At 34.5% G+C, this 22273-nt stretch overlaps 1 protein-coding gene across 2 annotated transcripts; it reads left to right on the top strand.

Moving 5' to 3' along the window:
• The first annotated feature begins 454 nt into the window (after positions 1-454).
• Positions 455-5493, top strand: LOC103419767 (ornithine aminotransferase, mitochondrial). 2 transcript variants are annotated; one of them, XM_017327930.3, is made up of 11 exons: positions 487-861; positions 1447-1555; positions 1899-2129; positions 2717-2876; positions 3019-3074; positions 3245-3397; positions 3582-3679; positions 3877-3957; positions 4050-4283; positions 4455-4630; positions 5134-5493. In XM_017327930.3, the coding sequence occupies exons 1-10, from the start codon at positions 710-712 to the stop codon at positions 4615-4617; spliced, it is 1437 nt and encodes a 478-aa protein (XP_017183419.1). In that variant the 5' UTR covers positions 487-709; the 3' UTR covers positions 4618-4630; positions 5134-5493. The 2 variants fall into 2 exon arrangements, with proteins under 2 accessions (XP_008356081.1, XP_017183419.1); XM_008357859.4 differs by lacking the exon at positions 5134-5493 and having other exon boundaries at positions 455-861; positions 4455-4827.
• Positions 5494-22273: the final 16780 nt, after the last annotated feature.

The raw sequence follows: 22273 nt of genomic DNA, 5'->3' as shown, positions 1-22273 counted from the left end.
GTCAAATCATGCAAATAGTTTAATGCTAAATAATAAATAGAAATATAATTGAAAAAAGAAATAAATAAATAGAAGAAAAAAAATCATTCTCAATGCTTGTTGGTAACAATTAACAAAACACTAAGTAGACACGATCAGATTTTGACTCTCGCTCAACTGTTCTTAAAAATTTGTGATGGTGGTTAATGGCTCTTAGAGGAGTGACAATCAACAACTTTCAATCTTGTATGAGTTATAGACGAGACAAATTAGAGATTAATAAAACTTCTCATTTCTAATCATCTCGCAGAGATATAAAATGACAACCATCACGAGGTGTCTAAGTGGTTGAAGATAAATTTCATGTCTGTATTTCACATGGTACATCTGCTATTGAATTATACAATAGTTGTAAAACAAGTCTAAAATGTCTCTATAAATTTTGCCGACTCTAAAAAAAATAATCAGTCGTAACCATTCCGCAAAATGAGTAGTACTGTTATTATTTTTGGATCAAAGATATGCTTTGGAAGGTGCAACACTGCGTCGTATAACGACAATCATCCCAAAATCCAAACCAAACAATCATCGTATGACATGTATCAAAACACTTACCAAAAATAAATAAACAATTCTAATCTTCCATAATTTCATCCGAAACGATTTGGAAAGTTGGTATTTTCATAGCACCAAACAAGTAAGGAGAAGAACCCATCGTCGTTATCCATCAATGGCGAGCAGGAGATGTTTGCAGCGTGCGCTGAGCACAACAAGCTTCAAGAACAGTGTGATTTGGAGGAGCTTCGGTGCTGTCCCTCAAGCCACCACCCCTTCATCTTCTCAGGAGCTCATCAACTCGGAATATCAATACAGCGCCCACAAGTCACCCCTCTCTCTCTCTCTCTCTCTCTCTAAACTCTTCATGTCTCATCCAAAAATTTCTCATCCCTGCTACTTTTTCCGTTCTTCTTCAAGTTCTGCCATCTGGGTTCTGCTTGTTTCCATCTAATTCCTTGTCTGCGGGTTCTAAATGTTGTAATTATACGTATTGGGTTTTGTTTATAATTTCTTATTGTTTTGAGTTTAGTTTGATTGAATCCTTTGGATTTCCTGCACTTTGTTAGGCTGCGTTGATTGATCCGAGCCGACTTTCCATTTTCTCAATTAGGATATTATGAGCATGTAAACGTTAAGGAATACTGGGATTGTCTGCAGACTTAATTTCAACTAATTCTGTGTTTAGGAAGTGCTTTTCGCCTGTAACGAGCCTCCGGAAAAGCTAACCGTGTTAAATAATTGATCACGATTGTAAAGTCTCCTCCTTTTTTTTCGGTTTGAAAAACTACAATGTTAGAGTCTCCTCCTTGTTCTAAGTTTTTGTCTGGATGGTGTAAACGTGTCAAATGATTTGCTTGGAGAGGGTTTTGTGACGAAGTTTTGACAAAATCTGCTTGGTGCAAATTTCAGTTACCACCCAATTCCCGTTGTGTTCTCTCAAGGAAAAGGATCATGTATACAGGACCCAGAGGGAAACAGATATCTGGACTTTCTTTCAGCTTACTCTGCTGTTAATCAGGTACACGAGCATGAACGTGCGCACACGCTTGCACATACAATATGCATACATATTTATAACTAGCCTATAATCACAACTGCCTTATCTCTTTTCTGCATCAGATGACATGAACTTTATTGTCCCATTCGAATTACAAAATGGAAACCCATGACAATATATAGTATTCCTTTTTTGCATTCGAATGTTCTCGTTCTTAATCAATTATTCAAGTGGAACTGGCTTTTTTTCTTTGAAATCCGAGTAAATGTGAAGCAAGTGAAGAAGCTTGTTCACATAAGAAACGCCAATTCTTGAAGCAGATATTCTACTCTTTCTCATTATTCAACGGAATTTACTGCTGCAGGGACATTGCCATCCAAAAATCATGAAGGCATTACAAGAACAGGCACAAAGGCTAACTCTTAGTTCTCGGGCTTTCTATAATGATAGATTTCCAATATTTGCTGAGTATCTAACAAGCATGTTTGGCTATGACATGGTGCTGCCCATGAACACTGGTGCTGAAGCTGTGGAAACAGCTTTGAAGGTGGCAAGGAAATGGGGTCATGAGAAGAAAAAAATTCCAAAAGATGAGGTATAATTCAAGGAGACGTATCTACTTTTTGACATAGATCTCATTAGTTTTAGACTTTTAGTTTGCCTCTCTATCTTTCAAGTTTTTTCATATGGGGTCATATAGAAATGTTTTCTTAAGTCGGTTCACTGACTGGAGTACTTCTGATTGTTGCACTCACCTGAAAATATATCCACGATATATGTATCTTATGAATCCCAAGTTTTTCACTCTCCTCACCTGCTGTAGTTGTTCCCTTTAAGGATTTTGTGTGTTAATATAAGTTCTTGTGTTGAGATTTATGATCATCGTTTTCTTCTTGAGAAAAGAATGGGGGAAAATGAGATACAATCCTAATCACCATATTAAAATAACCAAGAAATCAAATCACTTAATTTAGGGAACTAGCTCACACCTCAAAACAAGTTTGAACGCCATATATTCTAACTGACTTAGAAGCCTAATTTGTATGTACGTATTATTCTCCAACACTTCTCAAATTGTTTATTTAGAATTATGCCATTCTAGTTTGGTGACTTGAACATTAGAAGGACAATGGCAAGGTTATTGCTTCAGATATGTCCCTAACTCAATTGATCCATACACAGGCTATTATTGTATCATGTTGTGGCTGCTTCCATGGTCGTACTTTGGCTGTCATCTCCATGAGCTGTGACAATGAAGCAACCCGTGGTTTTGGACCCTTGTTGCCTGGACATCTTAAAGTTGATTTTGGTGATGCAGTTGGCCTTGAAAAAGTTTTCAAAGGTTTGAATACATTTTTTTTTCTGTTTAAGAATTTGTGGTGCATGTTTGATATGTAAAAGATCACATCTGTTTAAAACATCATATAGTTTGCTCTTTTTTGTATTATAATCGAACTGACAAATTTTTCTGTCATGGAGTGCAGAAAATGGAGACCGCATAGCTGGATTTCTCTTTGAACCCATTCAGGGAGAGGCTGGGGTATGTATGTTTTTGGAATTAAATATTTTATTGATTTATTATGTTCCATAGATATGGGACAACATGTATACAGTTGTTGGATGCAGATTCTATCACGTCTCTAATCTGAACCATAAATTATTTCCATCTTCTATCAGTTCTTTTGAGAACAATTTCTGATGTGATCACAGGTCATAATTCCTCCAGATGGTTATTTGAAAACTGTTAGAGATCTGTGCTCGAAATATAACATTTTAATGATCGCTGATGAAATACAATCTGGTTTAGCACGGTCAGGGAAAATGCTTGCTGTTGATTGGGAAGAAGTTCGCCCAGATGTAGTGGTGAGTTTCTCCAAGTAGTGATAACTTTGACAGTGTGGCGTTAAAATGCTGAAGCTGTTCATTTAGCCTTCATGATACATAACCATACCTCTTTTTCTTTTTTGGCTGAGTTCTTTTTCATGGAGTGCAGTTTTGTTTATAACCATACCAGATGCTTACCTAAGACTTTGTGGGTTTTATTCAGATACTAGGAAAAGCATTGGGTGGTGGAGTGATACCCGTCAGTGCGGTGCTTGCAGACAAAGACGTAATGCTTTGTATCCGACCCGGAGAGCATGGAAGGTTTGCTCTCATAACTGCTTCCATTTATAGTCTCTTCTAGTACTTTGAGAGCTCTTGTCACCATAATTCTATCAGTAGCTTTTTCAGAAAAGGTTGAATCATAAGCAATTTCTGTTTCTGATCCTGCGTGGCCATGCCGTAGAAAAATGATTTCTGATTTTCAAGAGTTGGTACTATTAATTTGAGATCACTTGCAGCACCTTCGGGGGTAATCCGTTGGCCAGTGCAGTCGCTGTTGCCGCACTAGATGTTATCAGAGATGAGAAGCTTGCTGAAAGGTATCAAATATAAACCCTTTCACTCTCCTCTCTATGACACCACTATAAAATCATTGTGGAAATTATGTTTCCTGATGTTCAAATACCAACAGATCAGCCGAAATGGGACAAGAGCTTAGGAATCAGCTTGTCAAGATTCAGCAGCAATTCCCAAACTACATAAAGGAAGTTCGAGGAAGAGGTTTGTTCAACGCTGTGGAGCTCAATAGCAAGAATCTGTCCCCTGTTTCTGCTTACGATATCTGTCTACAGTTGAAGGAGAGAGGAGTTCTTGCCAAGCCAACACACGATACTATTATCCGGTTGACTCCTCCGCTCTCCATAAGGTAAATACAGGTGTTGGTGATCACTGATCAATCTTGTTTTAATCTCATTGAAACTAAATGCCTGCCAAGCATAACTATGATCCGGTGGGATCAACGGAAATGACAGCATGTTTCAAAGTTTTCTGGATATCTTCTATGTTCTAACCATATAACTTTAATGCCTGTTTTCAGTTTGAAGGAAGTCCAACAAGGATCAAAAGCACTTTCTGATGTTCTGGGACATGATCTACCAAAGATGCAGAAGGAAAAGCCCGAGAACTCATCTTCGACTGCTTCTAACATATGTGACCGTTGTGGGCGAAACCTGCATGATTCTACACACAACAATCACTGAATCATATGTCCTTGTGAGTCCTGAGAATTTACCTTTTTCCTTTCAAACTACATCCTTTCTCAATAAAGTAACATCTGTCCAAATAGCTAACTTGACGTGGATTATAAGTAACTTCAGTTTATTTAGGTTTCGATCACCAACAGTGTGTGTATGGACGTATACTGTCAAAGCTCTTGAATTTTTTATTTTATTTATCTATAGTTTTTCACAGTACCATGACCAAGGTTCTCGGTGCTAGTCGGACGGAGTGGGGTGGCGAGGGTTTAAGTGGACTAGACGAATTTAAATAAACTTATTATATATCGTATAAATAAGTATCTGTTTATACTTAAAAAATACATTATTGACTTGGGATACATACATTGAAAAATTGAATGACATATTAGAAAGTATTATAACATATTATAAACATGGGGAACCAGAGTATAATGAGCGTTCATATGAGTATTCTGCAAGTCTTTTACAAGTTATTAAAAAAAAAATGCAAAATGAAAGTTATCTATTTTCTGTCTATAGGAAAGTCACGACCTGAGCGGGCGCCTAGCAGGTCTAGACACCCTTTCTTAATTTTAAAACCCTAAGGGGACGTTGACCAGCTACGTAGTACCTAAACAGGGGCTAGACGGGAATTTTTAGAACGGTGACCATGACAGTTATTTGGATTGTTTGGATGGATAGAAATAGCAGAATCTTATACGAAAGAGCAGATTTTCGATCTTTCGACCTACAGTGTAATGTTTTTCTCTGTAATTTTCTGATTTTGTACTTTGAAGCAGACATGAACATAGCTTTGGTGGTATCGTCATTGTACTTATCAGTTAATGTCAATTTGTCAACGTTGCATTTTAAGTGCATTAGCTGGAATTTCTTGGTCAAGTTAGCTTGTTTGAATGAACATTTTGTCTTCCCTTTTTCTGGGGAACGTACTCTGTTCTGGAGTTGAGATGTCCTAAAGATATAAATGTGACTTGGATGGTTGGTGTGAAAATTAATCTCAAGTAGTTGATACAACTGGTGTGACAAACATCCCCTCGCCCGACAAAAACTTCCATGTCACGTGGATATGTTATTACGTTCTGGTCGGTTATCTTTATCTTAGTCGTCACTTATTACATGACACATGTGACCGAGAGAGTCGGAATATAGTCCCATTGTAAGTAAGTTAGTCGCTTTCTCATTGGATTAGACTATTAATACTACAATGTAGTGGTATTTATCTTCGCTTGTTGGTGGGTGGTCTTAGATTCAAAGTGTTATAAACGGCGAGTTCGACACCTATTATTGATGTCCACATTAAAAATGTTGTGTTGCAAATGATGCTAGGGGAACTAAATTTGTAGACAAATTTTGCAAACCAAATGATGTGTCAGCAATAGAAAATGAGCACGTTTATTAGCGTTTAAGTAATAATCAATCATCAACTCCCATGCTATTTAATTTACAGCATTTAGAAATCTAGTCTCCCTAACATTACTCTTAAAATTGGTATCAAATAGCTAAAAAAAATTAAGAACCATATCAGAGTATGGTATTAGTTTATCTCATAACAATTCAAGACTTCCTCATTCCAAGTAAATATACATCTCATAGTCAAGGTTCTAAAAAGCGGTAAGGTGACAGGCAGAGACCTAGGCGAATTTTAAATTTTAATTAAATTATTATAAACAATCAAAACATATAAATAAGTCAACAATTGATTGAATACATAAAATGAAACATGTATTAAAAGTTATCTTACAAGACAGAAAGTTCAGAATTATTTTACAAGAAAATTATGTTTAAACTCTTAATTTAAAATAATAATATAAATTAAACCGCCTAAAACCATCTAGACGCCTTCTATTGCTGCCTAAACACTTCATCGATTTCTAAAATGCTTAAACCCTAATTGGAGCACTTCACTTCCGTCTAGCGTCTAGACACCGCCTAAGCCGCTTTTAGAACAATGCTCACAGTTTCTCGTCCTACGACTCAAAAGTAGAAGGCGAGTGAATCGGCCCAATTAGCCGCATAAAACAAATTGTCCTTTCAATATTTTATTTAACCTTTTGCTTTATTTTTGTAGTTTTCTTTTATTTTTATTTTTATTTCTTTTGTCGAAATTTGTAGTTTTCTTTTATTTAGATGGGAATATTTCAAGCTTAAAAGTTTGTTTTTTTTATTTTTTTTATTTTTTTTAATTTGTTTTATTGATACTTGATCGATTGGAGGCGACATAGTGGAGACACAATAATGAAATACTTTTGGTTGTCACGTAATTATAAGGCAAGAGACAGCTTCTTAATAATTTTATTAAATCAAATAATGTAAACAGATCATGTTAACCCATGAGAGAGCCCTAGGAAGCTTATTTTAATTGGACATAATTAACTAATTAATTTTAATTATTATTATTAATTAATAATAAATTTAGTCTAATCTATTTGCTATGTAGACATATTACATAGTGAAGCTTAGCTGGATTTCATTACAGTACTTCATTGTGAATTAGTTGTTGGGATACAAGCTTAGCTGTTTGGAATTCATTTATCATATTATTAATGTTAGCACTATTTGTTTTTGCACATTCATTAAAAGAGAAATTCTACGGAGATTCTCTTTGGACTCTTTGTGGATTCTCTGCTAATTTACAGTTTAACGTTAATTCTCGTGCCAACACTTCAAAATATTGTGCTAAAAACATAAGATGACAAATAGTTAAATAGAGCATCCTCTTTTGAGAAGAGATTTTTCATATGCTTGAACTACAGTGTGGTACACCGCATATTTATGATGTACTATCTAGTGTTTTGAGCATAGTAAAAAATTTCTTTGTTTTGAAAGAGTCCATGTAGCATTTCTCCAATTAAAAATTAGATGTGTCCCAAAATACCAAGTGCACATAAAGCATACTCTCATTGACACCTAAGTATTTCCTCCTAGAATGAGATCCAGTCCAGAACTCTGTATTCAGAGTCCTCTGACTGAGAGATCTAGACTGTTCAAAGAGGGAGAAAGAGATTTGGACCTTTCAAGTTTTTGAATTTTTGTGAAGTGAGGCAATGAAATAGGCTAATAGTGATCGTATAATTGAAATTAAGTAGTCCGAATCACTCTGTCTGTAGGCTCGGGACACAAAAATTCAGTGTGGATCTCACTCCTTTCCCCCTTAATACAGTTCAAATTTCATACACCTTTACTTAAAGTCTTTTGGTAGAGAGATCAAGTAGTCCTCTACTTCATAAAGGCAGGCCCCACTAGTATTAATTCATAAAACTTGTATACAGAAAAATGGGGGAAAAAGTTAGGTGTGTTTGACCTAAGTCCTGTCCATTCCTGATGTGGAAGTTTCAGCATGCATGCTGCCTCTTTCAGAAGAAAAAAAAATGATGCTGAAGGTGAACTGACTCTGTTTTCCAAGTATTTGTATCGTATGAATTCCAAAATCACATCACAAGAGACAACAAACAAGGAAAGAGGAGGGAAAAGCGGAAAAATTCGATGGTGCTCTCGAGTATCTTATATTATCAAGTTTTTTAACATTAATACTAGTCATTGTACATATTTAACTCAGGATCTAACCATCAAACACCACTTGATAGAAATAGTAGAATCTGATACGAAAGAGCAGATTTTCGATCTTTCGACCTACAGTGTAATGTTTTTCTCTGTAATTTTCTGATTTTGTACTTTGAAGCAGACATGAACATAGCTTTGGTGGTATCGTCATTGTACTTATCAGTTAATGTCAATTTGTCAACGTTGCATTTTAAGTGCATTAGCTGGAATTTCTTGGTCAAGTTAGCTTGTTTGAATGAACATTTTGTCTTCCCCTTTTCTGGGGAACGTACTCTGTTCTGGAGTCGAGATGTCCTAAAGATATAAATGTGACTTGGATGGTTGGTGTGAAAATTAATCTCAAGTAGTTGATACAACTGGTGTGACAAACATCCTCTCGCTCGACAAAAACTTTCATGTCACGTGGATATGTTATTACGTTCTGGTCGGTTATCTTTATCTTACTCGTCACTTATTACATGACACATGTGATCGAGAGAGTCGGAATATAGCCCCATTGTAAGTAAGTTAGTCGCTTTCTCATTGGATTAGACTATTAATACTACAATGTAGTGGTATTTATCTTCGTTTGTTAGTGGGTGATCTTAGATTCAAAGTGTTATAAACGGCGAGTTCGACACCTATTATTGATTTCCACATTAAAAATGTTGTGTTGCAAATGATGCTAGGGGAACTAAATTTGTAGGCAAAATTTGCAAACCAAATGATGTGTCAGCAATAGAAAATGAGCACGTTTATTAGCATTTAAGTAATAATCAATCATTAACTCTCATGCTATTTAATTTACAGCGTTTAGAAATCTAGTCTCCCTAACATTACTCTTAAAATTGATATCAAATAGCTAAAAAAGTTAAGAACCATATCAGAGTATGGTATTAGTTTATCTCATAACAATTCAAGACTTCCTCATTCCAAGTAAATATACATCTCATAGTCAAGGTTCTAAAAAGCGGTAAGGTGACCGGCAAAAACCTAGGTGAATTTTAAATTTTAATTAAATTATTATAAACAATAAAAACATACAAATAAGTCAACAATTGATTGAATACATAAAATGAAACATGTATTAAAAGTTATTTTACAAGAAAGAAAGTTCAAAGTTATTTTACAAGAAAATTATGTTTAAACTCTTAATTTAAAATAATAATAATTAAACCGCCTAAAACTGTCTAGACGCCTTCTAATTGCTGCCTAAACACTTCATCGATTTCTAAAACACTTAAACCCTAATTGGAGCACTTCACTTCCGTCTAGCGTCTAGACACCGCCTAAGCCGCTTTTAAAAGAATGCTCACAGTTTCTCGTCCTACGGCTCAAAAGTAGAAGTCGAGTGAATCGGCCCAATTGGCCGCATAAAACAAATTGTCCTTTCAATATTTTATTTACCCTTTTGCTTTATTTTTGTAGTTTTCTTTTATTTTTATTTTTATTTCTTTTGTCGAAATTTGTAGTTTTCTTTTATTTAGATGGGAATATTTCAAGCTTAAAAGTTTATTTTTTTTATTTTTTTTATTTTTTTTTAATTTGTTTTATTGATACTTGATCGATTGGAGGGGACATAGTGGAGACACAATAATGAAATACTTTTGGTTGTCACGTAATTATAAGGCAAGAGACAGCTTCTTAATAATTTTATTAAATCAAATAATGTAAACAGATCATGTTAACCCATGAGAGAGCCCTAGGAAGCTTATTTTAATTGGACATAATTAACTAATTAATTTTAATTATTATTATTAATTAATAATAAATTTAGTCTAATCTATTTGCTATGTAGACATATTACATAGTGAAGCTTAGCTGGATTTCATTACAGTACTTCATTGTGAATTAGTTGTTGGGATACAAGCTTAGCTGTTTGGAATTCATTTATCATATTATTAATGTTAGCACTATTTGTTTTTGCACATTCATTAAAAGAGAAATTCTACGGATATTCTCTTTTGACTCTTTGTGGATTCTTTGCCAATTTACAGTTTAACGTTAATTCTCGTGTCAACACTTCAAAATATTGTGCTAAAAACATGAGATGACAAAGAGTTAATAGAGCATCCTATTTTGAGAAGAGATTTTTCATATGCTTGAACTACAATGTGGCACACCACATATTTATGGTGTACTATCTAGTGTTATAAGCATAATAAAAATTTTCTTCGTTTTGAAAGAGTCCCTGTAGCATTTCTCCATTTAAAAATTAGATGTGTCCCAAAATACCAAGTGCACGTAAAGTATACTCTTGTTGAGACCTAAGTATTTCCTCCTAGAATGAGATCCAATCCATACCTCTGTATTCAGAGTCTCAGGACTGAGAGATCTAGACCATTCAAAAGAGAGAGAAAGAGATTCAGACCGTTCAAGTTTTTGAATTTTCTGAAGTGAAGCAGTGAAATGAGTTAATGATTGCCGTATAATTGAAATCAAATAGTCCGAATCACTCTGTCCGCATGCTTGGGACACCAAAATTCAGTGTGGAACTCACTTCTTTCCCCCTTAATACAGTTCAAGTTTCATACACCTTTACTTAAAGTCTTTTGGTAGAGAGATTAAGTAGTCCTCTACTTCATAAAGGCAGGCCCCACTAGTTTTAATTCATAAAACTTGTGCACAGAAAAATGGGGGAAAAAAGTTAGGTGTGTTTGACCTAAGTCCTGTCCATTCCTGATGTGGAAGTTTCATGCTGCCTCTTTCAGAAAAAAAAATGATGCCGAAGGTGAACTGACTCTGTTTTCCAACTATTTGTATCGTATGAATTCCAAAATCACATCACAAGAGACAACAAACAAGGAATGAGGAGGGAAAAGCGGGAAAATTCGATGGTGCTCTTGACTATCTTATATTATCAAGTTTTTTAATATTAATACTATTTATTGTACATATTTAACTTAGAATCTAACCATCAAACACCGCTTGATATAAAATATTTTAGAATATACTAGAAAATCCCGAAAAATACGTTATAATTAATTAGTGCCTACATGCTATAATAAAGCTAAGACTTGTTTTATTAACACCCCACATTTTGTTGACTATACCCCACATGTACTTTTTAAATTAAAAATTTTCTTAACACACCTCACGTACCTTCACACCTCACATCTCACACACCTCACAATCATCAACTAATCAACTACACATCAAACTCTTCATCTCTTTCAAACAAAAGAATAATCCACATTTTAAAGACAAGAAAGATGAATTAAATTGTTGTATAAAATCTTCATCTTGCCGTTTGATTTATAAACATTTGTCAAATTTTCTTGAACAATCATGTTAGATTCTAAGCCTGATGGGCCAATGGTAGGAATTGTTCTTACAAGGTCACGTCAGTTCCAACCAGCCAAAAAACATTGAATTTCTTCATCATCAAACAGCCACAAGATTATTATATTTAATTACATCTTAAAATGTCAACATTCTTCAATTTTCTTCTTATTTATTGGATTCCAATTAGAGCAGGGCTTTGCAAAAAGTCAAATTTTGATTTGATTATTTAAATAATTTCTTGAATGTGAAAACCAACGAATGAACGGAGGACAAAACTTGATTTTTTATTCCGTTCATCAAAAGATATTTTTTTCATCAATGTGTTTGTGTTTTTAGGGTTTTGTTCTACAATGGAGAGTAAGAGTAGCTATGAGGGCTCGAATAGTCATTTCATATTAGAGTTACAAATTGTTTAGTATTACATTTTTAAGTGGGATGTATTCAACAACACATGGGATGTTAATAAAAAAACTCTAAAGCTAAGTATTCATAAGTGCACAAATTAGGGTGCGTAGCAGCAAATTATAGTGGTAAAAAAGCCTGCATTTTTTGTTTTCTTAGAGCATCTTCACCCGTTTCAGGAGCTAAGAGCAGGAGCAGTGAAATTACCCTTACTATTCACTCTAAATAGGATTTGCCTTTGTGTAAGTCTACCCGTTTGAGAAGAGAAAGGACAATGACAATTACTATTCACAAAAATAATTTCTAATTCACAAAAATATGTAATTAATTTTTAAGTGTGCCGAAAGGGCAGCAGCGCTAGGCCCAATCGCCCTCTAGTTTTTCTTAATTGGAGCAAATTTTGGTGGGTTAGGAGCGATTCAACTCGATTACAAGGGCAATTGAGGGGTGGGAGGAGATACTCTTAGGTCAAGAAAATTGACACGAGAAAAAGACATTTTGGGTCAAAGGCTGCAACAAAAGAAATGGAAGAGGATACTCTTTGGATTCATTTTATAGAGATCCTAGAGATCCCTACATTTTAGCCGTTTATTGTACATCATCGTACATCGTGTGATCAATTTTCGTTAGATACTATTTATGTTTAATTTTAAATAAAAAGTTAAATAATTTATAACCGTACGATACACGATGAATAGCTAAGATGTGAGAACCCTTAAGATCTTCACAAAATGAATCCGGATGGGATCCAATTCCAAAAGAAATGGATTCCTATGTGCCAACTGGTAATGGTCCCGCTCGCTCTCTATGGCAGTGACTGGCATCGAGGAATGAATCGAATGATAGAAAGGAATATAGTTATTCAACATGTGATGTTATTAAGCTCTAAATTAGTGTCAAAGGTATGAAAATAATTACAATGCTCAACTTCAAACAATAAAAAGTTCTTCAATTTAATCGCAGGAGACATCGAAATGAAGATCAAACACGACGCCTAATATAAACCTTTTACGTTGTCAATCTCAATAATTTTCAAATGAATTTGGACGCAAAACTAATATGAACCGGAGAGAGACACACAATCAACAAGTATATGAAAATGATGATATGGGATTTGAGATAAAGAGGAACAAAAGGAGGAAGAACTTTTCTTTAACGTCTAGTATTTCTTTAAACAGATATACACAATGATACCATGCGATTCTGATCTGAATAGTTCATTTTTTACTAAAGATGATGAATACACAACATGTTTAACTATCAACTAACAACAAAAATTTGAGAATGGATATGGAATTTATACGGTAAGAGATAATTGAGCGATTGGTGATGCACGTTAATCGTCAGGTTGTCTCACATCTCCTAATGAAGCTGCCTCCACACAACTTCCAAGAATTGCACAAGAGGTTAAGTGCGAACATAATGTGCACCTTATCTTGTTTGTGTGGGGATATGCAAATTATGCATATTTCCTCTATTGTCGCTACCAATAGATTGTCAAGCTTTAATATGTGATTATAATTGAGCATCATTCACCTAATAATTATTAGTGTGGAATGGAAAATTACACTCAATGGGATGCTCCATCACCACAATTTAAGTAATCACTGATCATAATTAATGTTCTATAGTACCCCAAAAAATGATTACAAGGCGTGAAATGCCAAAGAGACTCTCAAAGCGGGATTCTTTAAGACTCTCTGTCACCTCTCATTTTAACATTAATTCTTGTAGTAACATTATAAAACATTGTGCAAAAAAACATGAAGTACAGAAAATCTACAAAAAATCCCACTTTTAAGATAGTTTCATTTACAGTTCTCATCCAAATTATGAAAAGTTGGGGACCATATATTTAAGAGCATGGGCTTATCATCCTATGAGAGACAGAATTGGATGCCTCACAAAATCTTATATTGTTTCCTTCCCATGATTTTGCCAAGTTTGAAATGCGCCTATGTGACCGCTACGTTGTGATACAATTTTACTTAATTTTTTTTTATTTATGCATGTGATTTTTGCGTAGGGGTGATGAGTTCATATTATATTATATATTTTACCCTAACCTTAGTATTAATTTATTGATTATTTTGATATAATTTTGATACTTTATTATATATTTTTAATGTAGGACATTCGACTTCCTCTGGAGCAAAAAGTGATCAAACAGATGAATTTTGGAGTGCTTCCAATTGGAGGATGTTCGTGAGTGTTTCAAAATGATTGTATCAAAGTTTCAGATTTTTCTACTTAGCCGTTTGACCGTAGCGATGAAATAAAGGCTCAGCGCGCATCTTTCCCAGAATAACGTTTCTGGATGTTTTGGGCATTTTGGAGGTTTGGCATATTGTAAGGAAGATTCCTTCTAAAAATTTGTAGGGGACGTCTTCAACTTTCAAAAGAGACATTTTGAGACCAAATCGGAGTTGATTTAGTTGGTCAAAAGACTAAATTTCTGAGAAGTCCGAATTTTGGTTCAAATAGGAAATCTTTTATTTTCTGTTTTATTTCTTTATTATGTTTCCTAGTTTTATTCTAAGGCCTTTTAGGGTTTTATTTTGTAGTAGTATAAATAAAGATATTTAGCTAGGGAGAGAACATGGGGAGAACACAATACTTTGGCTTTAGAGAGCTTTTGACGATTCAAGTTTATTTTCAATGTGTTTTCTATCCATGTTCTCAATAATATTTTGTTTTATGGTTGTTTGTAACTAGTTTCATTTGCTAGGGCGAGGCCCCAAGCCTTAGCAAAAATATGTAGTTTCTTTTCAATTTTCTTATGATATTATGCATGTAAGTTTTGAATTATTAATCACCGGTTTAAACTATTTAATTGTCTTGATGATTGGCCACCATTAGGATATTTAGAAAAGTAATTTGATGCAATTTTGGCGGAGAGCTGTCCCTGAAATTGACGATGGCTTCTTGTGGTTAATATGTGTAACTTCTTAGGATAGACGACACGTCTTAAGAGTTATATGGTTTTTCAAAAGGTTTTCACAAAACTTAATGAGTCTTGTATGTTCACATTCGATCTGAACGTCATGGACGGGTTGCATGTTAGATATATGTTCTATGTTGGAGGTTCCAAATAGGATACATTTTAGGAAAACCTAACCTTCAAATATGCATGTGTAAGTCATAAGTAATTGGAAAAACTATGTAGGATTGTTAAGGTAGCAGCGGAACCCTAGTGCTTAAATTTATTTTCAAAACTATTTTCTTTTGTTTTAATTACTTTCCCAATTTATTTAATTGTTTTTAATTAAATTCGTTTTTAATATTTTAGGTCATAAAATCAACCTCTTCTAAACTTTGTTTTCAAATAATTAATTAAGATTTGGTTTTAACATAAATTATTCATTCAATCCCTACGGAAACGATCTTACTTGAGCTACTATACTACGACTTCCTTATTCTCTTGAAAGTATTTTTAAGTGTTTTTATTCCTACTTTTGCAGGTGGTAAAATCCTTATCAAGGGGTCATGTTAATCTTCTTTGTATCAATTCAATCTTATTAGATGTCTTGCAAACTAATATTATAATACATAAAAAAACGTATTACGTAACAAGTGTTCCAGATACGCCAAATAATTTAGGGAACTTTAACGAAAAGCACCCGGTACTGTTCACTTTAACGAAAAACCACATTTTTACACTAAAAAATCAATCCTGGTACTATTCACTTTACCTTTTATTTTGTCCTTATCATTAAAAGTCAAAGTTTTCAAACCATTTTCATTAGTTTTCCTAATAATTTATTCCTTGCGCCCTTTGATTGAAACTTTAATTAATTGCCCGACTATCCAGTTGCTGTGACATGAATTTAATTTAATTTTCCAGGACCATTGTTTTATACATGTTTTTACAGTTTCTAATGAGTGGGTGTTAGTGAGGAGTATTAAAAGGACAGTTTGTCTTCTTGTGAATTGGTATTTCCTTCTTTCCTCACATTATAAAGTTCCAAAGTACATTTTCATTTGGTTTGGGGTTTTCTTCCATGCCCATGATATAGTTGTTGTGACAAATTTAACCTTATGAGAATATGCGAATGTCTGACCTGACTCTACGAAAAAGATATTTCAAGAAAAGAGAAGCAAGCTTTTTAACCCAGAAGAAGTTCAAGCTTTTAGTTAGTTAAAAGAGATGCATGAGGCGATACAACCAGCAAGGTTGCAAGCACGAAATGTCATCACATCCATTAAAGGAAGCCTAATCAAAACGAGCAAACGTGCGTGTGTGTGTGAATTTTGATTTTCTTGGATCTGTTTTAATTAATTAATTATTATGCTTAAGTTCAATTAATTGCACATGCTTATGTGATACCTGGATGGGATACAATCTACATTTTATTCGGGCTTCCAAGGCCAATTATCACGTAATTAATTATATGGTATTTAGTATTACGTGTGAAAACTTTGGAATTTTGAATTAATTTAATTGGATATGGATATGGATTTTATTCATTTTGGTTTAGCTTGATCTCGATTTTGTCAGAACACATCACCACTAACTATTTTTTGTCGTTTTATTCTTCAAATTACAGCTAAACATGTGAATGCAGTTTCCTAACACATTCTAATTGGAATGTTTAAAATAAGTCTCAAATTAAAATCATTGATATGATTATCAAGATATGGACGGATTCACACAAGAGCCGAAGTACGCAATTTCTCTCGCTCCTCTATGAGTTGCTGCACGTCTAAATGAATATCACTATTATTGAATAAGATGATTGATAAAATGTCCTAAAGAGACTAAGTGAAGGTATGTAGCCAAGTGTCATGCCACTTCATCTTGCCTTTTAGGAGGAAAAATTCCTAAATCCATGAATGCATATACAAGCCTATATATTGTTTAGTGAAAATTACACGACTACCATCTCGATCATAAGTCATGGTGCAATCTATCACTCAACAAAATTGGGTCAATCTGCCAATTATAGAGGACTACATTGTTAGAGTTGTGGAATTGTTGATCCTTCTTGAATTGTCTAAATTATATCATTGAAAGCCGGTGTTACAAAGTTCGAAACAAATTCACCATCATATGGTTGAGCAATGGTTATTAGCTATTATTGCTTCACGTAGGTGAGTTGCAATTTGAATTGAGGGCAAATTTTTAGAGTCTGCTTGCAGGATTGCGGCCCTTTGTTTGAGCCAATAGCACGTGTGTTGATGAATGGTCGCCATCTTCACCTTCCACATGATTTGTTGGTAATGAGGGCTTTTCAACTTAGGTTTTGGTTCTTTTCAATGATCTAAAATACGATAAATAGGTTATTTGAAAGAAGAGTAAATTGTAGTAATGGTCCCTCAACTAAAAAACTATTACCATTAGTCCTTCAACTCATCAAAACCTGCAACTATGGTCCCTCAACTAAAAATCTATTACCATTGGTCCTCAACTTTAATCCGACTAGAGAAATGGTCTTTTAACTTTAATCCAATTGTTGCAATAGTTTCTCAACTCTTAACACAATTGTAGCAATGGTCTTTCCAACATAACTCAATTTAACAAAATTCTGACGAAGTTGACGAAAATGACCATTGCTACACGTTGTGATGAGTTAAGGGACCCCAATTGTAGCAATGGTCATTCAAACATAACTTATTTTGACAAAATTCTGACGAACTTGACGAAAATGACCATAGCTACACATTTTGATGAGTTTAGGGACCAATGATAATGGATTTTTAGTTGAGAGGCATTGCTCCAATTTGATTAAAATTGATGAACCATTACTACAATTTACTTTACAAGAATAATGATCGATGATTGAGCTCTGGTGTATAGTCTTAGGTGTCTAACCCTTTGACGTGGGCCCAATATTTAATGGGAAAGAACAGGTTCCATATTTTGCTTTTATCCGAATCAAAGTTACCATTATTTGCTGGGTTATGCTTTAAAGCACATCCCTAAACGTCAATTCACCTACAAATTAGTAATAAAGCACAATTAAAAAATGGTAAAAATTGAAATTGGGCCAGACCAAAGCCTTGAACCAACCCAACTTGACCTAGTTTGCGGCCTTTTGTTGTGGCTTTTTACCGTCTTTACCCGACCATAAAATCATTATCTTTCATTTCATTAGGTCACAAGTTGCAGACATGCACCTACGGCCCCACCTATCTACCCACCATCTTCTTACATTCATCACCTTAAAATTATTCTAATACTTAACTAATTATTCATGAAATTGGACCCACGTGGGTTATCCGAGTTGGTCAGAAGTTAATGTTTGTTCTTCGCACCTATGTTATGCAAGGGTTTAATTCATCATTATGGTAAATAATCATTTGCAGTTTATAAATTTTATATAACTTTTATGAATTATACGGCTCAACTTCATAAATTTTTTTTTATTTTACGCCTGTTAAGATGTTAAATATGAAGATTATTATTTTATAGTTTACACCTATCAAGTTGTTAAATGATTTGATTCGTGTTGTGGTTTACATCAAATTAAATGCTCAACGTTTACTAATTTGGATTTTCTTCGGATCTCACTATCTGGAACTTATAGATTATGGTATATGAGCTTTTGGTCTGCGTGAAAGAAAAATAAGATTTTGATTTGTTCGACATACATCATCAAAATGAACTAATAGAGATTGTCAAATTCAATTTGAGTAATCCTCAAGATTGACCAAAAATATTAGTTTTGACATCAACCGTGGTAAATGAAATGAAATAGGTGATTTCATGTTTGTAGTTTGTACCGTGATACCATCACACCAGTACGGACGCACTCACACATGCCGCGAGGGCCCACAGCGTGCGTGTGTGTGTGAATTTTAATTTTCTTGGATCTGTTTTAATTAATTAATTATATGCTTAAGTTTAATTAATTGCACATGCTTATGTGATACCTGGATGGGATACAATCTGCATTTTATTCGGGCTTCCAAGGCCAATTATCACGTAATTAATTATATGGTATTTAGTATTTCGTGTGAAAACTTTGGAATTTTGAATTAATTTAATTGGATTTTATTCATCTGAAAATATATATATTGATATGGATTTTATTCATTTTGGTTTAGCTTGATCTTGATTTTGTCAGAACACATCATCACTAACTATTTTTTGTCATTTTATTCTTCGAATTACAGCTAAACATGTGAATGTAGTTTCCTAACACATTCTAATTGGAATGTTTAAAGTAAATCTTAAATTAAAATCATTGATATGATTATTAAGACATTGACGGATTCACACAAGAGCCGAAGTATACAATTTCTCTTGCTCCTCTACAAGTTGCTGCACACCTAAATGAATATAACTATGATTGAATAAGATGATTGACAAAATGTCCTAAAGAGACTAAGTGAAGGTATGTGGTCAAGGGCAACTAGTTAAAGTGTCATGCCACTTCATCTTGCTTTTTAGGAGGAAAAAATCCTAAATCCGTGAATGCATATACAAGCCTATATATTGTTTAGTGAAAATTACACGACTACCATCTCGATCATAAGTCATGGTGCAATCTATCACTCAACAAAGTTGGGTCAATCTGCCAATTATAAAGGACTACATTGTTAGAGTTGTGGAATTGTTGATCCTTCTATAATAGTTTGAATTATATCATTGAAAGCCGGTGTTACAAAGTTTGAAACAAATTCACCATCATATGGCTGAGCAATGGTTATTAGAGCAAGTCCACCGGGGCTTGCTTTGCCCAGGACCCAGCACAAAAAACAGACTGGCCCTCAGTCAATTTGTTCCAGCCCACAAAGTTGCCTGGCACCCAGCCCATGCCAGGCAACAGACCAGCCCAATTTTGACAGACCCAAGAGCTGGCCTATTTGGCTGGCGCGTGCACGACATTCGCGCCCAGGGCGAGTAGCCGACAAGCTTGCAGAGGGCTGTCAGCCCATTTGTGCTCCGAAGTGACGCGGCGTGCTCATAGCCATTAGATTTCCAACGGCTAGTTTTTCTAGACCGTTGGATTTCCAACGGTAAAAAAAATTTAAATTTGACTTTTAAAATGGACCGTTCGATCATAGATCAACGGTCCACGTTAATTAACTAAATTAAAATTTATTAAAAAATACAAAAAAATTATTAAAAAATACAGAAAATTTAAAAAAAAAAATTCTATAAATACCTAACCCTCATCTTCCACCTTACACCACATTTCAATATTTTCTACACTTTCTACCAAAGCTTTCATATACTTTTTGTGTGAAAAAAAATACCAAAAAGCTTGTGGTTGAAGAATAAAGAGTATTTGATGAGTTTATGTAATTTCATTTTAGTGTGTTTTTTTTTTTATAGTTTATTTGATGAGTTTATGTAATTTTATTTTAGTGTGTTTTTTTTTTTTAAGTTTATTTGATGAGTATGTAATTTTATTTTAGTGTGTATTTGAAATTTTATCCGAAATTGGTTAAAAATCTTATCCGAAATAAACTAAAAAAAAAAAACACACCAAATAAATGCGCTGGGTGCCAACGCATTTTTTTAGGGGTGGAGATGCTTTGGCCTATTACTGTTCACTCCAGTCTATCACTGTTCACTTGAGTGGATAAATGCGATGGGTGCTGGCGCAAAGTCCTTAGGGGTGGACTTGCTCTTAGCTATTATTGCTTCACGTAGGTGAGTTGCAATTTGAATTGAGGGCGAATTTTTAAAGTCTGCTTGCAGGATCGCGGCCCTTTGTTTGAGCCAGTAGCACGTGTGTCACATATCGCCCCGGGCCCCCACCACATTTCGGGCTCGACTTCTTCCTAGCACGATATTATCCGCTTTGGGCTCTGACCACGCCCTCATGTTTTTGTTTCTAAGAACTCACACGAGAACTTCCCAGTGGTCACCCATCATGGGATTGCTTTGGCACGAACTCGCTTAACTTCGGAGTTCTGATGGAACTCGAAGCCAATGATATCCCAAGAGGCCTCATGCTATATGTAGGTGGGCATGTACATATAAGGCATAGAGGATCCACTCCCTTGGGCGATGTGGGGTCTAACAACGTGTGTTGATGAATGGTCGTCATCCTCACCTTCCTCATGAATTGTTGGCAATAAGGGCTTTTCAACTTAGGGTTTGGTTATTTTCAATGCTCTAAAATAACGATAAGTAGGTTATTTGAAAGAAGGGTAAATTGTAGCAATGGTTATTTAACTTTAACTCAATTGAAGCAATGGTCCCTCAACTAAAAATTTATTACTATTATTCTCTCAACTCATCAAAACGTGCAACTATGATCTCTCAACTAAAAATTTATTACCATTAGTCCTTAATTTTAATCCTACTAGAGAAATTGTTCCTTAACTTTAACCCAATTTGAGCAATGGTCCCTCAACTCGTAACCCAATTGTAGCAATAGTCATTACAACATAACTCATTTTAACAAAATTCTGACGAAGTTGAAGAAAATGACCATAGAGGGACCCCAATTGTAGCAATGGTCATTCCAACATAACTCATTTTGACAAAATTCTGACGAACTTGATGAAAATGACCATAACTACACATTTTGATGAGTTGAAGGACCAATGGTAATAGATTTTTAGTTGAGGGATCACTGCTTCAATATGATTAAAGTTTTGATTAAAATTGAATGACCATTATTACAATTTACTCTATAAGAATAATAACCGATGATTGAGCTCTGATGTGTAGTCTTATGTGTCTAATCCCTTTGACGTGGGCCCAATTTAATGGGAAGAACAGGTTCCATATTTTGCTTTCATCCGAATCAAAGTTACCATTATTTGCTGGGTTATGCTTTTAAGCACATCCCTAAACGTCATTTCACCTACAAATTAGTAATAAAACACAATTAAAAAAGTGGTAAAAAATGAAATTGGGCCAGACCAAAGCCTTGAACCAACCCAACTTGACCTAGTTTGCGGCCTTTTGTTGCGGCTTTTTACCGTCTTTACCCGACCACATAATCATCATCTTTCATTTCATTAGGTCACAAGCACCTACGGCCCTACCTATCCACCCACCATCTTCTTACTTTCATCACCTTAAAATTATTCTAATACTTACTATTTATTCATGAAATTGGACCCACGTGGGTTATCCGAGTTGGTCAGAAGTTAATGTTTGTTCTTTGCACTTAAGTTTGTCTTTCATTCTTGTAAATAAGTGATTTATTTGTTATCCGAGTTGGTCAGAGATTAGTGTTTGTTCTTCGCACTTGAGTTTGTTTTCTATTATTTATTTATTTTTTATTTACATGTTATCTTAGTTGGTAAGAGATTAGTGTTTGTTCTTCGCACTTGAGTTTGTCTTTCGTTTTTGTAAATTAGAGATTTATTTGTTATTCAAGTTGGTTAGAGATTAGGTTTTGTTCTTCGCACTTAAGTTTGTCTTTCGTTTTTGTAAATTAGAGATTTATTGGATATTCGAGTTGGTCGGAGATTAGTGTTTGTTATTTGCACTTAAGTTTGTCTTTCGTTCTTGTAAATTAAA

This window comes from Malus domestica, chromosome 05 (genome assembly GCF_042453785.1).
Source record: "Malus domestica chromosome 05, GDT2T_hap1".
Classification (NCBI taxonomy): Eukaryota; Viridiplantae; Streptophyta; class Magnoliopsida; order Rosales; family Rosaceae; genus Malus; species Malus domestica.
Note: the sequence above shows the minus strand (reverse complement) of the source record. Positions and strands in the feature narration are given on the sequence as shown.

Excerpts from the sequence above, each read along its gene's own strand:
- LOC103419767 (XM_017327930.3), top strand. The coding sequence starts at position 710 with ATGGCGAGCAGGAGATGTTTGCAGCGTGCGCTGAGCACAACAAGCTTC. Across the intron at positions 2,877-3,018 it reads CCTTGAAAAAGTTTTCAAAG|AAAATGGAGACCGCATAGCT; the intron begins GTTTGAATACAT and ends CATGGAGTGCAG. Across the intron at positions 4,284-4,454 it reads ACTCCTCCGCTCTCCATAAG|TTTGAAGGAAGTCCAACAAG; the intron begins GTAAATACAGGT and ends GCCTGTTTTCAG.